At 40.8% G+C, this 26111-nt stretch overlaps 1 protein-coding gene across 1 annotated transcript in view; it reads right to left on the reverse strand.

Moving 5' to 3' along the window:
- CEP126 (centrosomal protein 126) overlaps positions 1-26111 on the reverse strand; it is a 110602-nt gene that overhangs the window by 78497 nt on the left and 5994 nt on the right. Inside the window, exon 2 of the mRNA XM_075592439.1 lies at positions 25733-25852. Coding sequence (XP_075448554.1) covers positions 25733-25852 — 120 coding nt within the window. The remainder of the gene's footprint in view (positions 1-25732; positions 25853-26111) is intronic.

Here is a 26111-nt window from a genome sequence, read left to right on the forward strand (position 1 = left end):
GAACTACTGGACTGTGTGCTGTCTCGTTTTTTCCGGACTCCAATCTGGTAAAATCTACTTTTTATATATATATATATATATATATATATATATATATATATATATATATATATATACATACACACACACACACACACACACACACACACACACACACACACACACACACACACACACACACACACACACACACACACACACACACACACACACACACACTGGTTAAGGTACCATCTGACCTGTCTCTACTATCTTTATGCCTGCCTATCAGGGCCGGTTCAAGGGTATTCGGCGCCCTGGGCAAACCTTCACTCTTGCGCCCTCCCCACCTGTGATAGATTTTTTTTCTAACATTCATACACACTCCCCCACTCTCCCTGATTCTCTATCCCCCCACTGACACTGTCTCTCCCCCACTCTACCTGACACTTTCTCTCCCCACACTGACACTGACACTCTCTCTCTCCCTGCCACTGACACTCTCTCCCCCCATCCTGCTGACACTCTCTATCCCCATCCATACTGACACTCTATCTCTCCCCCAAACTGACACACTCTCTCTCCCCCCGACACTCTCTCTTTCCCCATCACAGACACTTATACTCTCTCTCCCCATACCCCCAATGACACACACTCTCTCTCCCCCCCAGCCCCCACGGACACTGGCATTCTCCCTCCTCTCTTTGACACTGACACACCAGAACAAAACACATACACACAGGACAGCCACACAGAAAAGGACAGAACAAACACATACAGGACTCACCTCCCTACTACAACAGCCTTGGCCTGAGCCCACCACAAGAAGACCCTGAGATGAGAGGTAACTGCTGAGCTACATATACTATTGGAACAGGTAAAACCCTGTCTGATAGACTTAGAGACATTGAGAGAGACTGTTATTATGTACACCCTATCCCTGTGCAGCGGGGTGGGATAGGGGAGTTACACCTGTATAAATTAAATGTAATATATAATACAATTATATATGTAATAATCATGTATTTAATTGCACATACACTACATCCAACCCTCCCTTTCCCTGCCGACGCAAAATGGCAGCAACTGAAGTACTATACCAAAGTTTGCATCAGAAGTTAAAGGGGAAGGGCACTAAACCCTAGATACATTTTTCTATCTATTTCTCACTTCACTTATTTTGTATGTATGCAGATTCTTATTTCATCACAATATACATCTAAAAAAATACCAACTGGAGTAGTCTTTGGATAATCCAGTTTAAAAGAATGGTAATCCACACCTCACAATATACAGTACACTGGTATTTTTATACTGAAATTACAAATCAATGTAGCAAGGAAAGCAGATCACGGTACATCTTCTTTGACACACCTGTAAAGAATTGGTAGCAGAGAAATATTTGTTCTTTTATTACAGAACAAAACAAGGTGTGGAGCTGCTGCTTCAGAGTAAAGGTATTTCAGCCACATTCAAATTCTAAGATAGACTAAAAATAAATGTATGCGCACATATTTGTTAATAACCGTTTCTTATTCTGCATCATTAGTGTCTGGATAGAAGTGTTGCTAATATAAAGAAAGACAAATTGTGGGACATAAAGGAGCAATCCACCCTAACTAATCTCAGTTTTTTTTTTTTACCAGAATTGGAACTGAGGGGTGCTCCAGAGCTGAACCAGATAATTTACGCACCCCGGTTCCACAGATACTGTACTTACTGGTGAAGTTACTAGTGTTACTTTCTGATGATGTTGCAGCTTCTTATAGACTGATGTTTTGGTAGCCATTTTGTTTCCCTTGGGGGGGAAATTTCAACCTGGTAACTTCAACAGTAAGTATTGCGAGAACTGGAGTATAGAACAATAATATATTACTATAAGGATCATAGGAACATCAGTCTTTAACATATATCGAACACATTTCAATTTCTGTTTGAAAAAAACATTTGTTATATTCACAGGTTTAACACATTCCTTTTTTAGGCAGCTTGGATCCAATCTCTGTTTCAGATTTGGGGCCTTTGTAAATATTATTTCAGGTTTTGTTGGTAATATCTGTTGTAAAATAGGGTCTTTGTGTGGAATATTCCAATGTTTATGGAATATTCTTCTGATATGTTGAGAAGAATTTGTGTATCTTGTAACAAATGGTGTTGATATTTTATCCTTCTCTCCTCTTTTACTCATTTCCCCCTTAGATTTGTAAGTCAATAGATCTGAGCGCTCCATCTGGGAGACCTTGTTATATGCCTCATTTACTACTTCTTTCTTATACTTTTTTTCAGTGAACCTATCCATTAACTCATGTGCTTGTTCATGATAGGTGTGTTCCTGTGTGCAGTTACGTCTAACCCTTTGTAATTGACCTAGAGGGATGTTGTTGATCCATTTATCTAGGTGTCCACTGTCCCCCATCAAGAAATTATGGCAATCTACCTCTTTCACATATGTCTTGGTTTCCAATATCCCATTAGAAACGTAAAGATGCAAATCTAAAAAATCAATACTGGTTTGACTATATTTGTATGTGAATCTAAGATTGTAGGGATTATTATTCAACTGATTTAGGAAAGTATTTAACAAATCCAAGCTTCCATCCCATACAAACAATATATCATCAATGTATCTGTGCCAGGATACCAGATTTGCTCCGTATTCGTGGCCCGACCAGATGAAATTGTCTTCGCACATGCCCATAAGAATATTGGCATAATTCGGAGCAAATCTGGTACCCATGGCAGTACCCCTAATCTGTAGGTAATATTTGTCGTCGTACCAAAAGTAATTATGGGTAAGTATGTATTTTATACAATCCACTATAAACTTGACCTGTAGTTTATCCAGCTCACCACTGCGTGTAAGATTTTCTCTTACCGCATTACACCCATGTATATGGTCTATGACCGTATAAAGGGAAGATACGTCACAGGTAACTAGTATATAGTTTTCACTCCATATCATATTTTGGACAATATTTAATATTTGTATACTGTCCTGGACATAGGATTTCAATTTTTTCACTGGATCTTTCAAGAATGTATCGATATAGCCTGAAAGGTTTGCGGTTAAGGACTTAATCCCAGAGACTATTGGGCGTCGGGGGGGTAGGTGGCATCCTTATGAAGTTTTGGTAAAAAATAGAAAATTGGAATCCTGGGGGACTCTACATTTAGATAAATCTGAATTGGAATATCTAAATGTAGAGTCCCCCAGGATTCAAATTTTCTATTTTTTACAAAAACTTCATAAGGATGCCACCTACCCCCCCGGACGCCCAATAGTCTCTGGGATTAAGTCCTTAACCGCGAACCTTTCAGGCTATATCGATACATTCTTGAAAGATCCAGTGAAAAAATTGAAATCCTATATCCAGGACAGTATACAAATATTAAATAGTCCAAAATATGATATGGAGTGAAAACTATATACTAGTTACCTGTGACGTATCTTCACTTTATACGGTCATAGACCATATACATGGGTGTAATGCGGTAATAGAAAATCTTACACGCAGTGGTGAGCTGGATAAACTACAGGTCAAGTTTATAGTGGATTGTATAAAATACATACTTACCCATAATTACTTTTGGTACGAGGACAAATATTACCTACAGATTAGGGGTACTGCCATGGGTACCAGATTTGCTCCGAATAATGCCAATATTCTTATGGGCATGTGGGAAGACAATTTCATCTGGTCGGGCCACGAATACGGAGCAAATCTGGTATCCTGGCATAGATACATTGATGATATATTGTTTGTATGGGATGCAAGTTTGGATTTGTTAAATAGTTTCCTAAATCAGTTGAATAATAATCCCTACAATCTTAGATTCACATACAAATATAGTCAAACCAGTATTGAATTTTTAGACTTACAGCTTTACGTTTCTAATGGGATATTGGAAACCAAGACATATGTGAAAGACAAAGATTGCCATAATTTCTTGATGGGGGACAGTGGACACCTAGATAAATGGATCAACAACATCCCTCTAGGTCAATTACAAAGGGTTAGGCGTAACTGCACACAGGAACACACATATCATGAACAAGCACATGAGTTAATGGATAGGTTCACTGAAAGAAAGTATAAGAAAGAAGTAGTAAATGAGGCATATAACAAGGTCTCCCAGATGGAGCGCTCAGATCTATTGACTTACAAATCTAAGGGGGAAATGAGTAAAAGAGGAGAGAAGGATAAAATATCAATACTGTACCATTTGTTGCAAGATACACAAATTCTTCTCAACATATCAGAAGAATATTCCATAAACATTGGAATATTCTACACAAAGACCCTATTTTACAACAGATATTACCAACAAAACCTGAAATAATATTTACAAAGGCCCCAAATCTGAAACAGAGATTGGCTCCAAGCTGCCTAAAAAAGGAATGTGTTAAACCTGTGAATAAAACAAATGTTTTTTTTCAAATGTCAAACATGTAGAGGATGCAAATTGAATTCCAACTCACAAAATTTTTTTAAGAAAATACAATCTGAAATAATACAAGGGGAATATGAAATAAAGGATTTCATAGATTGCAATTCAAATTATATAATATATATGTTGCAATGTCCATGTAATAAACAGAACATAGGGAGAACAACACGTAAACTGAAATTGAGAGTAGCAGAACACATAAAAAATATAGAGAGAGGCTTTATGCAACACAGTGTGTTAAAACATTTTAAAGAACACCATGATCAAAATCCCAATGGTTTAAAATTCTTTGGAATTGATAAAATTCATCAAAATTGGAGAGGTGGTAACCAGGTAATTAAGATATCAAGGCAAGAAACTTTTAGATATATACCATAAAAACTCTGATACCACAAGAAATGAATATCGATATCGACCTGGGATCATTCCTCAAAGAATAATATTGCCTTTCTTTAATTATAATCTCAATATCAGTTTCCTGTACTGTGTAGATATTATATGTTATGTGATCTCTCATCCTCTGCATTTTTGGTTTCGAAAATCATCAGCCAAATAAAAACCATTTTTTATAGACAACCCTACATCTTCTTATATTCCCTGTTGTATTATATATTTCTGTTATGTGTCCAAGCTCCCCAAGCTTGCTATGTGCTATGTGGTCAGTTCTATGTTCATTATATGATCTGAATTTGGATGATCACTGTGTACATTATGTCTTTCTGTACATTCCTTATATGTAGTAACTGTCCTTTTAATGTTGTAATGTGAACAAATACCATGTTACTAAATTACCATATTATCCCATCAGGAACCAATATCAATTTTATCTAATGGATTTCCTTATGTTTAAGATCAATAAGTTATAGCTGTGGTTCAATAATATGGAAATATTGATATATATATATAAATGTATATGTTCCCTGCATATATCAAATTGACTATGGAATGATATTTGTTCTGTTCAAATGATATACCTATGTTCAAGAACAACTAGTTATAGCTGTGATTTAATGTTATGGATTTATTGGTATATATGTGAAGGTTTATGTATCCCCTATGAGATCAACTCAAATGGAAAATAGAGAACCAATATATGATAAATGGGTTAAACAATATTGTAATATGTCGTTCATACACCAATTGTTTAGATTAATACATAGATTAAATTTAGATAGTCACATCACATTCACAATGTTAGGATAAATTAATAGAATACTTGATATGGTATCATATTTATTTTAATCACGGGTGTTTATATTTTAAGTTAAAATTGTATTATAATATATTGGACTAAAATTTAGATCCAACAATATAGGATCTGGTACACAAAAATATAAATGTCCAATATATACTTGATTGTCACCATATGAATTCAATATTGGATTTCTATGAATGTGTTAAAAATAAATGGGATTAACAACAAATTTAATAACAATATGATGTTATGATATAAATAAAAATGCTAAAATTCGAACAAACCCCCTCCCCTCATACTATCATTGTGGGTTTGATATCCTCCATTCAAAATCAACTCTGATTAAATATGAAAAATTACTTTCAACTGTGTATTTAGATATTTAGTTTATAACATCTGTGTTAATAGAAGTATATAAATCTTACTTCAATACAGAATAGTTGGTATATGATTTCCTTCCACCTATTTTGAGATATTATTGTCCCTCTAAAGGTATATGTACTATTATAGTCTAATTGGAGCAATATGCCTTAATGATATTCCTGCATAGTGGGTGATTAAATATAAGATTCACCAAAAAGGTTAATGTATTCAAAATCATATTTATGTATAGGACCCTATAGTATAATGATCGAAAGCATCATATGAATATGTCTCTAATTATTTTAAGAGCGCTTATTGGAATTAGCAGCATAGTTTAAGTTTAATATGTTGGCTAGACATTAGATTGAAATGTGTTCGATATATGTTAAAGACTGATGTTCCTATGTTCCTTATAGTAATATATTATTGTTCTATACTTATGGAGCAATGATAGATTTGTATCCATCTATATATGATATACCATTCTTTCTATCATGTTTTTAATCAGATACTGTGTATGTATGGTTTGATTGTGTCAATTAGCCAATTTTTGCATTAGCCAATCAGTCATGAGAGGTATGTATAAAACCCAGGTAGGGATGAGTTAATGACAACAGTCCCTGACGAAGCCGTACTGGAGAAACGCGTAGGGCAAGCGTTGTAGGTGCAGTGAGAGACACGCCGAGAGACTGATCCCAACGGAGCCGAGGCAGTGCATTCTCAAAACATCAGAGACCAAATCTCGTGAGAGCCGGGCCACGTGATGCGGAAGTAACCGCCGGAGTGAAGAGTGCTGGTAACCGGCGTTTTCTAACCACGAGTGTGAGAGACTCGCTAATACTCTCTACTGCCTATATTTAACTCACAGAATGTGAGTTTATTACCTATATATTTTTTATTTTGAGCTACACTTTTATTAAAAGGTTTTACACTATCCCTGTTTCTCCTTTTATTCCCTACCCATCCTCTTTGCGAGATCTATCTGTCAGGTACAATCTGTGTAACAGATACACCGTGATTGCTGTTGATGCTTCATGTGAACAACGATCCCAAAGAACCAGAGGCCAGATACAGAAAAGGACAAGCTTCAGGAGCTGAGTTCCCGAGTCCCTAAGTAGATTAAAGGCGTTTTTTTGCTCCACTAGTGTAAGTGCATATCTTACCATTATAATATCTGGATTTTTAGATATATTGCCCTATGATGTTCCTTTCTTTTTCTCTTTCCCTGCATATTTGCGCCTAGGTCATTCTTTCCCATATATATATATATATATATATATATATATACAGGCATACCCCGGTTTAAGGACACTCACTTTAAGTACACTCGCGAGTAAGGACATATCGCCCAATAGGCAAATGGCAGCTCGCGCATGTGCCTGTCAGCATGTCCTGAGCAGCAATACCAGCTCCCTACCTGTACCGAAGCTGTGTGCAAGCGGGGAGAGAATAGAGCCTGCTACAAATGCGTTATTTACATCAGTTATACACGTATATGACGATTGCAGTACAGTACATGCATCGATAAGTGGGAAAAGGTAGTGCTTCCTTTTAAGTACATTTTCGCTTTACATACATGCTCCGGTCCCATTGCGTACGTTAATGCGGCGTATGCCTGTATATATATGTAAGGGGGTCACCCCCGGTTCCCCTGATCTTCCTTTGCCCCCTGCCTTACCCCTGTGGCAGTGGGGGAAAGGGACGGCGACTTCTCCCGGTGGGCGCCGCCATCTTGGTTGTGACGCGAGGTTTGCGCAATGCGCAGAGGTTGGCAAGGGTAGCTGTGGCCATTACAAGTGTGCAGGAGCTCTGTGAAGTTGCGCAGGTGCAGTTAAGCGTAGCGGCGGCCATTACAGCTTCGCACAGGCGCAGGAGAGATCGCGCACGTGGATCCCATAGGAAAGAGGTCCTGAGTGGACTACATCTCCCAGCAGCTTCTGGGGAATGCCCTATGATCCCTGTCACCTGTCACCTGCAGCCAGCCAGCCAGCCAGCCAGCCAGCCAGCCAGCCAGCCAGCCAGCCACTGAGACTTGCAGATTCTCTGCAGCAGGGGATTTGATACAATGTTGTGAAGCACATGAGTCAGTCAGGCTAAGGATACAGAGGGGGAAAGAAAGGGGGCAGAGAGCTGCGAGCTTCTGCCCTAGGCCAGAAATCCCCAGGCTAGAGTTGAGGCCCTGACTCCCCACTAGTGAGGGTGGGTGGTCATAGGGACAGGCCCTTAGGTAAGGACCCTGTGCCCCTTCAGCTGTGTGCTAGGCAGGGACCTAGTGACAGACCCTGTGCAGTTCATTAGTGTATGGACAGGGAGAGACACTGTGCAGTTCTTTAGTGCAGGGACCCAGAGAAAGGGGTTTGCTGCATGTTCCTGTAGCTGTGTTGCTGATCCAGAGACTGTCCTTACGTCCGGCGGGACCCCATCCCACGCGGAGGTACAGATCAGCGCTTGGCCAAGCGGCGCTGGTAGATCCTTTGCGAAGACACCCAGGTGTAGAGACACCTGGGCAGGTATTTACAACCTTCCACACGTGCACCAACTTTAACTTGCTCCTCACATGTGACAGGCCTGTTCACACACTTGCGTGGGCTTGGACTCTTTGGACACGGGGTTGGGAAGGGGGTGTAAGGTTATAGCCCAGTTAGGGGCAAGGTTATAGCTGCCAGCTAGTGGCATAGTGTGGTACATATATCTTGTTGTGTATTGCTGATGTATGTGTTAAGTTACATTCTGCATATAGTAAAGACCGTTGCTATTTTATATCCAGTGTATGTGTTCATTTGTATGTGTCCTGCGAGGAACAACTCCCGCTCTGCTGGTAGCCATTGCAGGTGGAGGCTCTGCACCATATAGTATTGTTCAACAGGATACACCCCAGGCTCTCATTAGCGGAGGCTCAGGCCTCCTGTGAGCCTAACAGGTAAAGCACCACACCTGGTAACATATAGGTTCCCCCTCACATACACTCTATCTGCGATTGGGTGGGGGAATACCCGTTACATATAATATTTTTTTTCTTCCTGTAATCTAGATCCTTGTACATTACTTTTATTTTTCTAGTCCCACAACCAATCTGTAAACTCAACTTGAACTGAGAAGGACCTCAAAGAAGTAGATATCCTATGGAAAAGATCAGCTATTGACAGTTGCTGAATAGGGATCAAGACCAAATTAGCATCTGTGTTAATAAATTCAGCTCAAGTAACAATAGATGTGAAAGAAACCTTTATTAAATGAATTGATTAAAAACTGTCAAGATCAGAAGATATTGATTTTTTTATTAGGTCAAATAATTTTTTTTTTTTAATGATGAGCTCTGATTTTTAATTGATCTAATGAAAAGCGTCAGTAAACTGAGCAAAGAATAATAAAAAAAAAAAAAGGAGGTGAATAAAATTGATTTTTTTAAATAAAAAGAAACCAGAAATGTAAAATCATTCATTGAAATAGTTCTGGCATAAACATGGTTTTGAATGAGCATGGGTACTTTAGATTTTTCAAATGTTAAACAGCATTGTCACCATACAAAAAAAGGCTGTGAACCTTTGGTTTAGGTACTATTTAGTGAAAACATACTTTTTTGCGGATTGTAAAAAAGGAACAGACAGAAAGAGCCGAGGGCTTTCTAATTTTATTAGCAGTCGCCAGTTGTATATATATTCCCTTAAATGTCCCTCCAAATAAATCAGGGAGACATGCCTGTGCTAAAAAAGAAGCACACCTGAGAAATATGCTAAATGCTATGTAAAGTATATTTAAATGAGTCCCGTCCCACATTTTCTACAAGGATTTCCATACCAACAATATAGACTACATAATAAACCTAAGTCACCTACCTAATGAATGGAATGGTATCAGACGCATCAGGACTAGAACCCACAACCACAGCTTTTGCTAGACCACAGCTCTAGCAGTGTGAGTTAACAAGGTAATAGAGAGTAACCGTGTCACAACCTACTTTTGAGCTGCTAGCATGTAGCTAATCTAGCTATTAGCATATCTCAGGTGTGCTCCACAAGGAATATTAAACTGTCAACCAGGAAGTGGAAGTGGTTTGCTTTTAAAGGAAGCCAGGGGGAGGGAGCTACTTACAGGCATATACACTGATTTTGGTGCTATATTAAGGATATGCACAAAAATGGCTACGGTATAATCATACTCCTTGATAAAGCACTTTACAGTGCGAAATGCGTAGGAGGTGTTACACCTCCTTTGGGTGATGCCTTATTAATATATTTTTTTTTCATTTTTATACAACCTGGCTCCCTTGGTAGTTCATTGCTACTTCCGTTTTTGTCTTTTTACGGTATAACAGAACAGAGACAAAAATATTCACTGTGCCATCTGCCAGACACACTGAATTAAAATACTTTATTTTACAATAAATAAAAACCCCTACAAACTGCAGGAAGTGATTCCACTTGCTTCCCACAGCACACAACGTGTTATTGGGTTGACAAGTCTAAGGCACCGTATTCATTTATTTATTTATAAAATGTTTTACTAGGAAGTAATACATGGTTACAAATACATAGTTACATAAGTGTACAGGGTATACATTATATACAAGACATTGCATGCACAGTTAAAGATCATATATATCAGTGGTTCCCAACCCCAGTCCTCAAGGACCAGTAACAGTGCAGGTTTTAAGGATACCCGGGCTTGAGCACAGGTGGTTGTACTGTATTGTATGTCTTTATTTATATAGCGCCATTAATGTACATAGCGCTTCACAGTAGTAATACATGTGGTAATTGAATAAATAACAGATAATATAAATAACAGATCATGGGAATAAGTGCTTTAGACACAAACATAACATTAAGGAAGAGGAGTCCCTGCCCCGAGGAGCTTACAATCTAATTGGTAGGTAGGGAGAACGTACAGAGACAGTAGGAGGGAGTTCTGGTAAGTGCGTCTGCAGGGGGCCAAGCTTTATGTATCATGTGTTCAGAATGGTTCAGTCACAATGATTGGGCCACCTGTGCTAATGAGAGGATTGAAACAAAAAGGGGGGGGGGGAGGAGACAGCACTACCCAAGTGATACTAAACCATGCTGATGTGTTGAGAGGGGTGCTGAGGAATAGGTAAGGACAGAACACATAAAGAGAGAGAATCCTCTGGCAAGCACTCTTCCTCCACTAATTAGAAAAATAATAAATTGTTTATTGATAAATGAAAGAAACAAAAGCAAGTAAAACCTAATAGGTGCTGAGTAGTACTACAATAAACCTGTATATTCCATACAATGGTAAGTATACCTGCTATATATATATATATATATATATATATATATATATATATATATATATATATATATATATATATATATATGTATATACTATTTAGCACTCCCTTTCATTACACTGAAGGGTGTTTGCGTATATGTTTGACCTGGAGGGGGATGTGTGGTACTCTCTAGGAGCAACTATAGACATAGTACACAAATACTGTTACTTGGCTATATATATATATATATAGCCAAGTAACAGTATTTGTGTACTATGTCTATAGTTGCTCCTAGAGAGTACCACACATCCCCCTCCAGGTCAAACATATACGCAAACACCCTTCAGTGTAATGAAAGGGAGTGCTAAATAGTGCTAGGTGATACAATGACACCATACCCTGAACCCCAGATATACACAGCCCTTTGATTGTGGGTATTGTGGGATCTGTGCGATACGATTTCTGACCAGCAGACTTAGGGAGGATTTATTCCTATAAAGTACACCTAGTTTGAATGTCAGGGTATCAATGTGTATCCCAAATGTTAAATGGGAGTCAAACCATATGCCCAAGTATTTAAAACTAGTAACAGGAACTAGGGTGGTATTTTTGTTGGTTCTGATCTGGAGCTCAGTCATTGGAAGCTTTAAAAATTTAGGAATGGGGTATGGTGTCAGACCCAAGAGGATCAGAATTTGAACTCACACAATCTGTTATTTAGAACAAAATCTCTAGTAGTGTGGGCTAAACCAGCTGATGGGTTGCAGTGCACACTGTTTACTAACAGCATGCTTGAAGTACTTTCAAGGTTACAAATCCAAAGTAATAATACTGTACGTACTGCGGTCTATGAGTTGCTGAGGCCAGGTGAAAGTAAATAAAAGTTGAACAGAACATGGGCAACCTCACCCTATTGGTTAGAAGAAATTGGGTGCCACCTCTGCTGCTCTAGGGATTACACAGTTATAACTGCGGTTTCACCAGCAAGAACTATTATTATTTGTAGACAAATATTGTTGGTACTATCTGGATGTTATACATTTTCATTTTATTAGATTAGATCTGTGCAATCTTGTTTATATAGATTGTACAGAAGGCATTAAATCCCTTCTACTGTATGTATCTATCTATTTAAGCGGATAGGGTCTCTTTCAGGGTGACTGCATCTCTGAAGAAGCCAACAGGTGATTTAATGCATTTCGATTTTTCAATCTGCATTATCAAACAAGCTCTAAATCAGAAGTTTTTTGGTTCTGCAAATATAAATATATGGGCTTTGTGAATTGCTGATCCTTTTGCTTAAATTACCACTCCACTAAGTATTAGATCTCACTACTAGGACCAGTACGCATTGTGGCCTCTTAATAAATGTATTACTGTTTAACTCACTTTGTTGGAAAATACATCACAAATACATTCTATTACGCAATATGTATCCTCTATTTTACAACTCCTTGGAGCTCCTTTCTTCTTGTTTTTAATTGTATATGTATTAAAAGTTACTTTGTCCAGGTCATTATACATCTCTAAGGGGTATTTTACCCACTTGGAGTATTTAGGAGTACACCTCATCTAAAGGATTGCCTTTTCTCTCTCTTCATATTCTAATAGAGATTAAATCAAACACATTTTCTGACACACACAATTAAACACAAGGTGAAGTATAGCTGTGACAGTGATGCCAGCCATTAGCTGGTTTTGCTCACACGGCTAGAGCTGTGGGCTAGAGCAGGGGGGCGCAAACCTTTTCCCCTGCGCCCCCCTGCCGACAGTCTCCACACTCCCGTGCCCTCCCTCACCCCCACTTACCTCCGCTCTGGCGTCATGACGTCACGTTGCCATAGCAACGTGACCTCACATGACCTCGCGGCGTAATTTGACGCCGTGTTGCCATGGCGACGCGGGAAGGAAGCCGCCGGAGCCAAGGTAAGTAAAGGCTTAGAGAGGCCCTGCAGCTCCCCTGGCACTTATTTTAAGTGCCTTCGGCAAGCGCACGGGGCCTCTGTAAACCCAGCGTCCCCCAGTTTGCGCACCGCTGGACTAGAGAAGCAGTAGTTGTGGGTTGTAGTTGTAAGGATGTGTTAGATACCGTATATGTATGCACTTGTACGGCGGGTTCCGCTACGGCAAGCTAGTGCAGGGCGCCGCCATGTTATTACGCAATGTTGCCGAGGTCACTGATCAAGGGAAGAGGTCGCGCATGCGCGCTGGAAGCGCGCGAACGACGAGCCAATGAGAAAGGGCTCTGCAATGAACTATAACCCCCGTGAACCCCGGATGAGTCAGCTGACACTAGGAGCTAATGAAAATGCTGGGTTTGGAGGGGAGGAGAACAGGAAGCGTGGGGGAGAGACCACGCTAGCAGACGAGAGCGGGACAGTGCTGCGAGCGGTAGTGTGAGTGCAGGGGGTCCGTGACCCGCCTGCATAGGCCAGCTACTGCCCCCCCAGGCCCATAGGAGTTTGCCCTGAGTCACCGTAGGTTGCGTTACTGCAGGGACGCCCGTAGTGGAAAGCATTTGTCACCTTAGATAGGAATCACGCACGGAGTTGTGGTCGGATACGGCCGTCTGGGCTCAGACGGTGGAGCCGCGCGATATCGGAAGGTCAAGGTTCAGATGCGACGGACCCTTTGAGAAGAGGTGCCGGTCACCGCCGTGACCGGAAGGTACTTTGTAAACTACAAGTGCACCGACACCGGTCATCAGGCGCTGATCCCGCCTTAGGAGTAACTTTTATAAGACACTAGCAAGTGGCTAGCAGATAGAGCCTATCCTACTTAATATTCACAAGGACATACTCAAAGAGAGCGTGGCGGAGCCACAGTTGTACAGGACGATATTCCCCGTTGGGTGTGGCCGAGCCACTGTAGTATAAAAGCCGTTATTAGAGTGTGTTAGGTATTGTGAATGATGTCAATGTTATGATATGTATATGTTATGTGAAGAGTGAGGTACCACAGCATAAGCACAGTAAAACTTGGTTGCACACACAATGTATGGTATGTTTCTTGCCCAGGGTAAATCTTACATAATGGGGATCCTGGGTAAGTGGAGGCGCTGCACCAGAATCGTTACCTCAGGCTCCCAGCTAGCGGAGGCCCAGATCTTCTGAACCTGCAGGTTGTGTACAGCATTAGTAGTTCCTTCGTGAGGTGCCAGAAAAAGGGCTACATAGTCATGTTGGATCGGACACAATTCCAGTCATTAGGTTGGTGCCTTAGGCTTACTATCAACTCTACTGTAGTGCCGACGAGTATTCTAAAACAAATCTGGGGCAATCACCAACAAGACCCAGGTACATGCTGGGCACATCCTGGGTACATGCTGCAACATTTCAGTGACATTTCGGCAGACAGACTAATGGCCCATCGGATTAACAGCGGTGGTCCCTGGCAGTCCCATTTAAACTGAATGGGACTGCCAGGGACCCCTGCTGTGTTAATCCGATGGGCCATTAGTCTCTGCAGAAATGTCACTGAAATGTTTGCAGCATGTACCCAGCATGTACCTGGGTCTTGTTGGTGATAGCCCCAGATTTTCCAAGGCAAGTTTAAGGTTAGTTTTACAATACTCGTCGGTGCAAATGTATATAGTTGGTATGGAAATCCTTTTAGAAAGTATGGCACAGGACTCTTTTAAATATACTTTGCATAGCCATTAGCATATCACTCAGGTGTGCTCTTTTTTCCCAGCACAGGCAAATCTCCCTAATTTATTTGGAGGGATGTTTGAGGTGATCTATACACAACTGGTGACTTATTAAAATGAGGTGATCATGCATCTTTTTAAGAATCCGTTTGCGGATTCTAAAAAAAAATCCACCCGGATTGCAGTCAATGGCGAATTTGAATGAATCTGCCTGGATTTTCAAGTATGAAATCCGCATGCGGATTTTGGGAAAATAATCTGCGCAATTCCAGGAAACAAAATTTTACAGTCTCGTCCATCTCTAGCCAGTTGTTAGCGACCTATCTCTATGGGAAAGACCTTAGTGGTACTTACAGAGAGGTGACAGCATGCTGCTGTTCGGCATCCTCCATCCTGCTGTAGAGCTTGAGCATTTGGGGCCCAGCACTATGGTTAGAATCAATTTAGATTGGATCTATGAGATATTGGTGAATTTAATATAGGGACCATTTCTTCCCACCTTTCTCATCTTTAAATATCTTTCTACTGTATATCCATCTGTCTCTCCCTATCTAGTGGTTTTTATGTTTACAGACTAGGTTAGCCCTAGCAACCACATGAGCAGCGCTGCAATTTAATGGACGCTTGGGGATTTAACCCTTTTCATTTACCAACTTAACCGTCTCACAAGAGACTGTGTTTAACAGCACTGCGCTTCAGTAGACACAGGGGTTATTTAACCCTAATAGTGATTCCATTAGCAGTGCTACGCTTCTGGAAATAAACCCTATCTATTAAACATCTTAGTAGTCTCACAAGTGACTGCATCAGCGAGGGATTTAACCCATTTCAAACTATCATCAAGCCATCACTAGCACTAAGTCCGCTGCTACCAATTTCTGAGTCAAGCGGACGGCCTGCTATTTGTTCCCCCTAGACTGGGTTTTCTTCAAACATTAGTTTTGTTAATTTTAACTACACTAGCCTGTGCAATATTTAATCTAAAGCTACCCTTAGCTGACATGGTGTATGTTATATGTGTATTTTTGTCATACCAATTTATTTTACTATGTATTGACATGAAAGTTTATGTTTGAGCATTTCTTCATCATCCATACTAATTTCTTTATTACTATTTATTACGGTGCAACAATTACAGGTGTTTTTTTCCTCTCACCCTTGTTCATGTTTCTTTCCAGCCACAAATGAAGGAAATTCAGGGTTTCCATTTACAACTGGTTTGTTTCCCACGTAAGCAAACTTGTTAAATCATTTTTATAACAAGCTAAGAACAGGATGAGCGCTTTCTGGTTTACCAGACAAATCTAATATTCTCACATGACAGAATGTTTGATAACAAAAAGCATTCAAAGTTATGTTATGCTCAATTATAGGCTTATATGCCCGCAAAGTATTGTTTATGGTTCAGCGATTCAATGTCTTAACTTCGATTTCATTGTAATGGAATACATGATGGAATCAAAAGGATAAGAGAGCTCAGCGATTGATGTAGAAATTGGAGCTACGGAGTGATAATTAACCAATCAGTTCAATCAAAATTAAGATCCGTAACTCAGTTTTTCTTATGCTTTCACATTTCATCTCATCCTAATTAATTTGATTGACCTCTTCCAAGAATAAGCAATATTGTTTTTTAATGAGTCACCACGGTTTTTTATTTTTTCCCCTCTTTACTATCTAGTATATCTGACAAAAGTGCATATTTCTAAAACTCGTTGACATGGCTATTCCTTGACATTTCATTGTTATACCCACGATTTGAATAGAGAGCATGGAACATAATGAGGTGTTGTACTGCTAAAAACTAATGAGACAGCATGAGCCCTTCCTTTGGTTTTCAAAACTGCTTATCTACATTTCTGCTACTTAAAATGTCCAGTAACAGTATAAGGTGAAATGAAGAAGTGGGTTTTCGAGGCTTATAGAGGAAACACTTCCACGACAATAATGTAATGACAATGTGAAGAGGTCAACAGGGGTGCAGTTTTGAAAAGTCTGTGCCTACCTACTGAGACATGGTGGTCCGTATGAAGCAGAACATTCCAAGTAGATGGCTACCTTTTTATAATTGATTACAAAAAAGGAGCTACAGCATTTTTAGTTCTTGTGCTCACCAAAAAAAGCATTAGTATATAGTACCGGTATGCTCTGATAAACAAAATGAATTACTGACTTTATATGCCTAATTACTTACATATCAGATTCTTGCTCTTTCCATCACGGTTTGCTGTCCATTATTTTTCTAAACTAGAGCTCTTACAGCAACAAGGCATACAGTATGATGGTGGTAGAGTTAGTCATACATTATTTACTGCATGCTGTACATTTGTTGTGGCCATTATACAGAGAGCTATGCATTTTCTTTTTGGATTTAGTTGCATCTGAATCATTCTCAGCGCGTTTTAATGGAGAGAACAGAGAATGAATAATTACTGGATTACCTACAGTACACTGGAACATCAACAAAAATACATTCACATTAATACCAAATGAGTGACTAGAATGAATTGCAAATAGGCAATTGTTATGTTACAGTGTATGTTTCAGGATCACTATACTATTAACGGTTTAGACTTTCTAAAAGCATTAGTATAACAAAAGGCTGTACAAGACACTTTATCTATTTCAAGGTTTTAATAGACTATTTCTATGGTAACCTTTCACCTATGAATGCCCTAGAAGTATCATTGGCCATACAGACTCGAGACCTTGAGTCCAACTCTGTTCCAATACGATTTTAATAATGTGGGAGTACTGCAAATTTATTGGGCACACAGGCTTAGAAAAACCTTTAAAAGGGAAAATTGTTCTCACACAGTAATTTTCTTTTCCTGCAATCTTTCCGTGGCAGTGGTCAGGTCACACTTGGGATTAGCTCTGCCTCTAAAAAAACTCCCCGTTGATATTACTTCCTATAAGTAGCCCCTCCTCCTACCTGCAGGCAGTCTTAGGTTTTCCCACCAGCTGAAAGATACAACAATATAATTAGTACATAAATAACTGAGGGGCAGGAAAGATTCCAGGAAAATAAAATTATTGTATGAAAACAATTTTCCTTTTTCCTGTCCATCTCCATGGCAGGTACACTTGGGAGCTACCCAAGCAGTATTGAACCAAGGGAGGGTAAAAATAATTGGAGTCACACCAAAAACTATATTGTGAAAAGACGTTTATTAAGTTACTACAACTTGTAGCTGAAATTATAAACCCTGTCTAAGTAATGTTTTAGGAAGCGAACAACATCTAGAGAATTCAAATCTTCTTTACACGATGTTGGATTTGGACAAAATGAAGGAATAACTTGGTTGAGATGGAATGGCGAAATCCCGTTTGATAAGAAATGATAAACTGGTCTCAGCACAATTTTATCCCGATGTATAACAAAAAAAGGATGTTTTGATGATATTGTCTGTAGTTCTCCAATTCTTCTTGTCGATGTTATTGCTACTAGGAACACAGTTTAACATTCTCCAATTAATTTGACGCAGTGGTTCAAAAGAAGGACTTATGAGACACTTAAGGACTAGAGACAAGTCCCATGATGAAATGTTGTTCTCTGATCTGTGGCCTCAAATGTTTTACAACTTGAAGGAACCTCATAACAAGTGGATCTGTAGCCAACGTTCTTTGTAAAAGAATAGACAGTGCTGAGACTTGAACTTTAAAGAACTTAGAGTAAGTCCTTTATCTAGTCCATTCTAAAAATAAAAAACTGTAAAATAATTAATTCCTTGGTCTGGCTCTTTAAAATCTGATCCAGATTTGTGGCACCAATCTATAAAAGCAAACCATATATACTTTTGAAGTTGAGTGCTTTCAAGCACCCATTAAGGTTGTAATGACTGACTCAGAGAGACTTTTATTTCTGAGCAACTACTGCTCAAGCTCCAGGACTGAAGGGACCAATTTTGAGGTTTGGGGTGTAGAATTGGGCCCAAACCCAGCAGGTTGTTTTTTTAGTACCGGTAGGCTGAAGGGAGGTTACTTTGCCATGCATAAGACATGTGGAAACCACAACTTTCTTGGTCAATTGGGCAGAATTATAATCACCTCTGCCTTGTACAGTATCTTCTTTAGCCCCCTTACAATGAGTGGTACTGTATAGGAGGGAACAAGTATGCTAGACTGAAGGCTCAAGGGAACGTGAGTAAATCAATGAGTGCTGCTTGTGGATGAAAATGTATTGAGCAAAAGACAGGGACCTTTCTGTTTAGGTTTGTCCCCATCAGATCTATGTCTGGCCCATCCCCATTTGTGTGATTTTTTTCAGAAAAAACTTTTTTAATTCCAATTCTCCTGGATGAATCAGCTGCTGACTGAGAAAGTCTGCACATATGGTTTGTTCTCCTAAAATATGCATTGATGTAAGATCTTGCAGATTAATTTCTGTCCACGTTAGATGGCTTCTGCTACTTTACACAGCAACTTGCTCCATGTTCCTCCTTTTCTGTACAGGTATGCTACTGTAAATCGATTGTCTGATCTTACCTTCACACAAAGGCCTTTAGAAAACTTGCTGAAAAGCCTTTAAAGCTTTTTCTATGGCTTTTAGTTCCAAAAAAGTTGATGATTTTTGTCAAGGTTAGTGGCCATATTCCTTGAACGAACTTGTCCCTGAATTGGGTGCCTCCGCCTTTGTTGCTTGCATCTGTGAACAAAAAAACCCCAATTGGGATCCTGAAATTAACCTTCTTCTAGAAAGTTGCTTATTTTTAGTCACCATTTCAATTGAACTCTGATTTTTGGAAAGAAATGGATGCCTTGATGTTGGTCGAAACTAGTATTTTTCAAACCTCTTCTCATGACCCACATCTGCACCGGGTTTTGGGAATAACCTATGCCCTTGCATCCAGGTGACGCACTTTTTTTTGTATATGAATATAATGTTAGGTGTTGGCCTCCGAAACCTAGTGTGGATGTGGGTCACGAGGAGAGGTTTGGAGAACAGTGTTCTAAAGGGTCCTTGTTCCATTGATCCAGGAAGTTTAGCTGAAAAGCCCTCATATGAAACTTTGCCCACTTTGTAACCTCTAATGTTGCTGCCATCTTTCCCAGCAGTTTCATACTAGCTCCGCTGTCGTCATAGGATTTACTCGTACTTATTTTACGTTGGATGTAAAGCCTTTTGCTGAGGTAAATAAACATTTCCTTTGGCTGAATTGAACACGGCTCTGGGGAACTTTAATGACTGAGTTGGTTCCAGGTGGCTTTCTCTTCGTTATCAACCAAACGTCAGTTTTTAGAAAGGCCAACACTATTCTGAGATGTGATACTAGTCTTTCCTTGCTTCTGGATTTTATCAGCATGTCTGCGATTAGAGTAACCAGCACTTTTGTGAAAGTCTTTGGAACCGTTGCTTACCCAAAAGGAAGAGCTGCATACTGCAAATGAAGACCTGCGACCGAGAACCTGAGGTATCTCTGATTCCTCTTGGCAATTTGGATATGCAGATAAGCATGTTTTAGATCCAGTGACACAAACCAGTCTACAGGCTCTTCTGACCGTATCACCGACCTTAAAGACTCAATCTTGAACATTCTGATTTTTAGAAAGGTATTTACAAACTTTAGGTCCAGAACTTATCTGAAGCCCCCTGTGCCCGAGGAAGCTGTCTACGTACAGCGAAACGCGTAGAGCTTTGTCGTCAGTCTGCTGCAGCTGCCCCCTGACTGAAGACGTCTGAGGTGTCTGCTGAACTGCTGCGGATCTGCTGGTATCTATCTTCCCCGCTCCCAACCGGATGTCATCACCCGTTTACCGGAAGTGACGTCAGACGCCATCCATCGGCGGTGAGGTGGGAGCCAAAGGGAGAAAGTACAGCAAGCCTTTCTATACGGGAACAGCCCTCTACTGTCTCACGATACCTTTATGTGTACATACTCTATGTACTTATTGTAAGTACATTTCTTACCTTGCTTGATAAGATAAAATGTGTTTTGAGATCTACACTATGGTTCGTTTCTATTTTATATGACCAACATACTCTCCATGAGTCTGAGTTTACACCACCTGAATGATCCCTGTGTGGAGTTACCTCCTATCCAGAATCTCTTTTTCTGCTGAAGATCCAACCTCACACATACTGACAGAGTCAGACCATTGCCCTTATTTATTCCACTTGTTGTAAGTAGGAATTTCAACAGAGCCAAGATTTGACTATTTCCAATGTTGTGTTAATATACTGCACCATTATTGTGTTTATCTTTTTATATTTTGGTGTGTTCCTGTAATTTCCGATCCCTTCCCCCCCCCTTGGACCTTGGTATTTTTGTGAGTCAAAAAATATTCTTTCTGAGGCTTTGAATTCTACTGTAGATGGTAACCAGCTGATATTATTTGAAGAACCCATCTGTCAATAATAGTTTGAGCCCATGCCTCTTTGAACTTGGTGAGCCTTCCACCTACTGGCGACTGTGATGCTCCCCTTATTTACCTCTATAGATTGATCCTCTTCAACTAGTGCACCGAAAAAAGATTACCTTGATCACCTCTCCATGATGGATGTCGAGTGTAATACCTGCCAGGGCGATAAGATCTTGCTCCCCTGAAGTGTCCAGAGTCTGGCTGTAAAGTGAGCCCATGCATCGCTATTGAGGAAGAAAAGAGGACCTTCCGCCTGACACCTTGGCTATAATGTCTTCTAGCCTTTTCCCAAATAAAAGATCACCTTCAAAGGGAAGGGTACACAGCCACTCCTTTAGCCCTTTACATTAATTAATTAATTAATTAATTCATTCATTCAATGGTCCAAATTAATGAATAGAAGGCTGCACAGGGTCGATTAAGGAATATCTTAATTAAAATGAACATACATTGATGACTGAATGCCAAAACCAATTAAAGGAATAGAAGAATCAAGATTTAATGAGATACTCCACTGCGCACACTGGAGCAAACCACTGGATTAATAATCATCATCTTTAAGTATATGTGATACAAAACTAGAGTTCCAACAAATATCAATCAGATTGGTCCAAAATTCCTTCAATATACAGATGGAATTTTTCTAGAGCACATTCTGGAAATCGAGGCAATCCGCAGGACAGTCGATAGCAGGCTGTAATGGCCCATTGGATTAACATTGGATTGGGGGTCCATTGGATTGGGGGTCCTGCATTTGAATGGGATTCGCGCTGTGTGAATCCTGCATCTGTCTGTAAGAGACGTGCACTAAGAGTGAGACTGAATCAGTCACTCTCTCTGCGCGCCTCTAAGGCTGGTATTATACTAATACCTTTCTTCCTATAACAGTTTATCCAGTGACGACGCGCGCACGAATGGCAGACAGCGTTGGTGCGGCAGCTGTGTGGAAATACAAAGCCACTGTGAGCCAATCACAGTGCGGCTACCGTTGTGATGTCATGGCCACGCCTCCTAGCCACGCGCATCACCGCTTGGCCTTTAGACACTAAAAACGCTCGCCACGTACACACGCGGCTTTTATTTTAATAACATATGATTGTAGCAGGCGATTTCCGGAGCTGAACTGCATTAATTCCAGGTCCGGGGACCCCCTGCTTCCCGAGTTACAGACCCCGGTATGGAGTGCCCATAATGGGGCCTGTAACTCAGGAAGCAAGAGGTTCCCAGAACTGAAATGATTGCGATTCAGCTCCGGAGACCCCCTGCTGCAATACGGTGTTATCAAAATAAAATAAAAACCGTGCGATTGCCTGTAAGAGGCGCGCAGGGAGAGTGACTGATTCAGTCTCATTCTTAGTGCATTTCTCTTACAGACAGGTGCAGGATTCAAACTGCGCGAGTCCCATTCAAACGCGGGGATCCCCACTGTATTAATCCGATTGGCCATTAAGTTTGGTTGCTGGGACTCCGCGGCACGGGGGAGGGACCCGCACAGAGACCCGCACAGAGAGAGGAATTATAGAGCAATATATTCTGAGAATCAGGGAAAGGTGAAATCAGACATTTCAAAAAGGACAAAGCTGGTGTGAAAATTAACTAGAAAATAGGGTTTTACAGTATAATCAGTACTCTAAACAGACAGCCTTTGTCTCCATTAACATGGCCTAATTACTGTAGTTTTAGTTTGGCAGATTTAGGCTTACGGTAACTAGGCCTAATAACAGTTGTTCTAGCTTGGCAACTTTAAGCGCAGAGAAATAGACGACACAGGAACTCAATCAGTAAATTCCAACAATCAGGGTTTATGCTTGGTGTTCTGGAACATCCTGTGTGCAGAAATAGTATTCACTAAGAGGGTTATTTACGAAAATCTCCTGGCTGACAAACCAGGTGAAAACCAGTGCAAAAAAACATCACCTTATTTACCAAAGAAAATGAATCATTTTGGTAAACCTGGTGCTAAACTTGTGTACTTATGTTGCTGGTAGTGTTAGGACTTGCGAACAGGTGTCTGCCTTGACGTGGCTCGCAAGCTTACAACGCTTTGGCCAAAGGGTTAAACTAAATGACCCTGCTTCAAGAGAATATATAAGTATTTTACTGTGTATTTCTGTCATGTTGGATGTAGCATTGGGCTTCTCTGTCATCTGTTGTATACATATGCCACGCTCAATAGCACTCCATTTTGACACACATACATATATTTTGTGGGGCTCAGGGGTTCCCAAAAAGAGCTTACTGGGGTTCTGTGTACTTATGTTGCCCCAGTTTTGTCGCTGGGAGACTTTAGTAAATAAGCCCTAAAAAAAACATTAGTATTATCCTTGCATATGCTGTGTAGGACACGTGACCAGTATGTTTTAGCTTGGTAGAACAATTCTGTGCAAAGAAGTATAAGTGACTCCAAAATGAGTACTTTTTGTAACCTACTAATGATTCAGTGGGAAACAAAGCACAAGGTTGTGTTGCCTTACTGAGCAGTCGCAAACCAAATATCATGCAGCGAAACAGATCAGGCTGTATGTACCAAGGTGAAAGTGCTGCACGATCTAGGTCAACAATCTGCAGTGTGTAATGTATCAAAGAAAGAAATCTACTTTAAATCAATATGATTTCTTTATTTGATACATCTTGTGCAGTTTTTTATGCTCCAGAATTGCACTGTGTTTCCCTTAATACAAGCGGGACTAGGCAATAAGATACCTTTGAACGCCATATGGCAGTGGTGCCTAAATCAGTGTGTGCCTTATTCGAACCTCCATGGTCACCACCTTGATACAAAAGACCTACATACAAGCATACCCCACTATACGGACCTTCACTTTATGGACACTCGTGAGTACGAACATATTTACAATAGCACCATTCCCCTGTGTCCGTACGCTCACTTCGCAAGTACGGACACTTATTCAGCCTTGCAGACCGCCGTAGTTGTGTGACGCGCTGATTCCCCTCACCCAATTGAAAAACAGCAGCTCGCGCATTCGCCTGTGAGTAGGACACAGGCACATCCTGAACAGCACCGAAGTGAAAAAAGGTAGTGCTTCATTTTAAGTACATTTTCGCTTTACATACATGCTCTGGACCCATTGTGTATGTTAATGCGGGGTATGCCTGTAAATTGAACATTTATAATTGAGAACTGATAATTTTAACCTCTTACAGATGTAGCCAGGCTCCCTATGATGTGTTTCCCCCCCCCCCCCCCCCTCTTCCCCACAGTCACCTCCGGGCGGTAGGGTAGCGTGGCTGGTGACTGGGGGGCGTGTGAGGCCGTGACGGTGTGGGCGCATCAGCTGGGGAGTGAAGAAGGAGCAAGGTGGGGGGGCCGCAGTCAGGGTGGCGAGCAGGCAGCGGAGGTTCTGGCGGCTCGGCAGGTACAGGGCGTCGCCATGTTTGTTTCGCATGCGCAGTACAATTGCGCGACGGGAGGGCCTCAGGGACATCGCGCATTCGCAGTGCAAGCGCGCAAAATGCCACCAATGAGGAGAAGGCTCTGAGCAGGGACTTCAAGTCCCAAGAGCCTTAGGACACCCCACGTGATGCCAGGGAACCAATAGGGTGTGAGGATCCTCCTAGGCAGGGAATAGGAAGCTGTCACAGAGCCCACGCTAGTCAGTCGGTGCCAGGAGACACTAGGAGAAGGAGGTGAGGGTGCAGGGGTCAGTGACCCACTGCATTAGGCCAGCAGCCCCCTAGGCCCCAGTTAGGCCCTGAGCCACACAGCAAGGTTGTGGTGCTTCAGGGACAGGCCCTAGGTTAGGGACCCTGCCCCATTAGAGTATACAGTGACAGTCAGGGACACAGCGGACGCTGCGCTTCCTACCAAGAGGCTTGGGATCAGTTCTACTCCGCAGAGAGAGCGGAACTATACTCAGGTGGACGGCCTTGACCCAGCACCACGCTGGTGGAACCGGACGTCGCCCAGGAGGTCGTCGGATCCTTTTCGAAGATCCTTTGAACGCCCAGGTGCCGCCGTGACAAGAGTTATACTGGATTATACTGTGGACACGGTGTGGGGGTACACGGTGGTGGGCAAGGGGTATACACTCACAAGTGGGAGTGGATGACATTGGGACTTATAGAGTATAAGATATACAGTATATGTACAGTAAAGTTTATTTTTGCTTCAATATATCAACTGTGTGTTATTGGGTTGTATCCTGTGAGGGCCCCCTTCCGCTCTGTCGGGATCCCTCTCAGGTGGAGGCGTTTCACCACGAGATTGCGAATATACATATATACCCCAGGCTCTCAGTGCAGAGGCTTAGGCTCCTGCAAGTCATACAGGTACATTCAGCAGTAGTAGCGTCTGTGTTCACAGGGAACACCCGTTACACATAATATTTTGTGTACGGCAAAAATATCATAATAAAACACTTCCATTTCATTTGTGTACAATGCGACTTGCCACTTGTGACCTACAAAGTATATAGCTGATTAAATATTAAACTCCATGGTGAAAATTGCACATTCTGACAAACACAGAAAAAGGACTTACTTTCTTCTTCGATTTGTCTCTATGGATAATTTTTGAGCACGTATTCGACATAACTTCTGATCCTCTAGCAGAGCCTGATGTTCTTCTTCCAAATCTATTTCCAGCTGTGTTTTTAGATTTCTTGCAATAAAATATAGTTAAGGATGTTTATGGGTACAACGTAATCCTGCTCTGAACTCTACACAACTTGTATTTACAAATGTGCCTACTCAATGCTATAGTTATACTCTGAATACATAACTGAGGTACCGGTTGATACATGCCTTACAAAGGAACGTTGATATACATGTTCATCAATCTAGGAAACAGTAACAAGGTGCCTTATTTATTAAGATGCAATAGTACCGATCATAGCGAGGTCACAGAAAATTTCAAGTCA

Source organism: Ascaphus truei, chromosome 3 (assembly GCF_040206685.1).
Source record: "Ascaphus truei isolate aAscTru1 chromosome 3, aAscTru1.hap1, whole genome shotgun sequence".
Taxonomy (NCBI): Eukaryota; Metazoa; Chordata; class Amphibia; order Anura; family Ascaphidae; genus Ascaphus; species Ascaphus truei.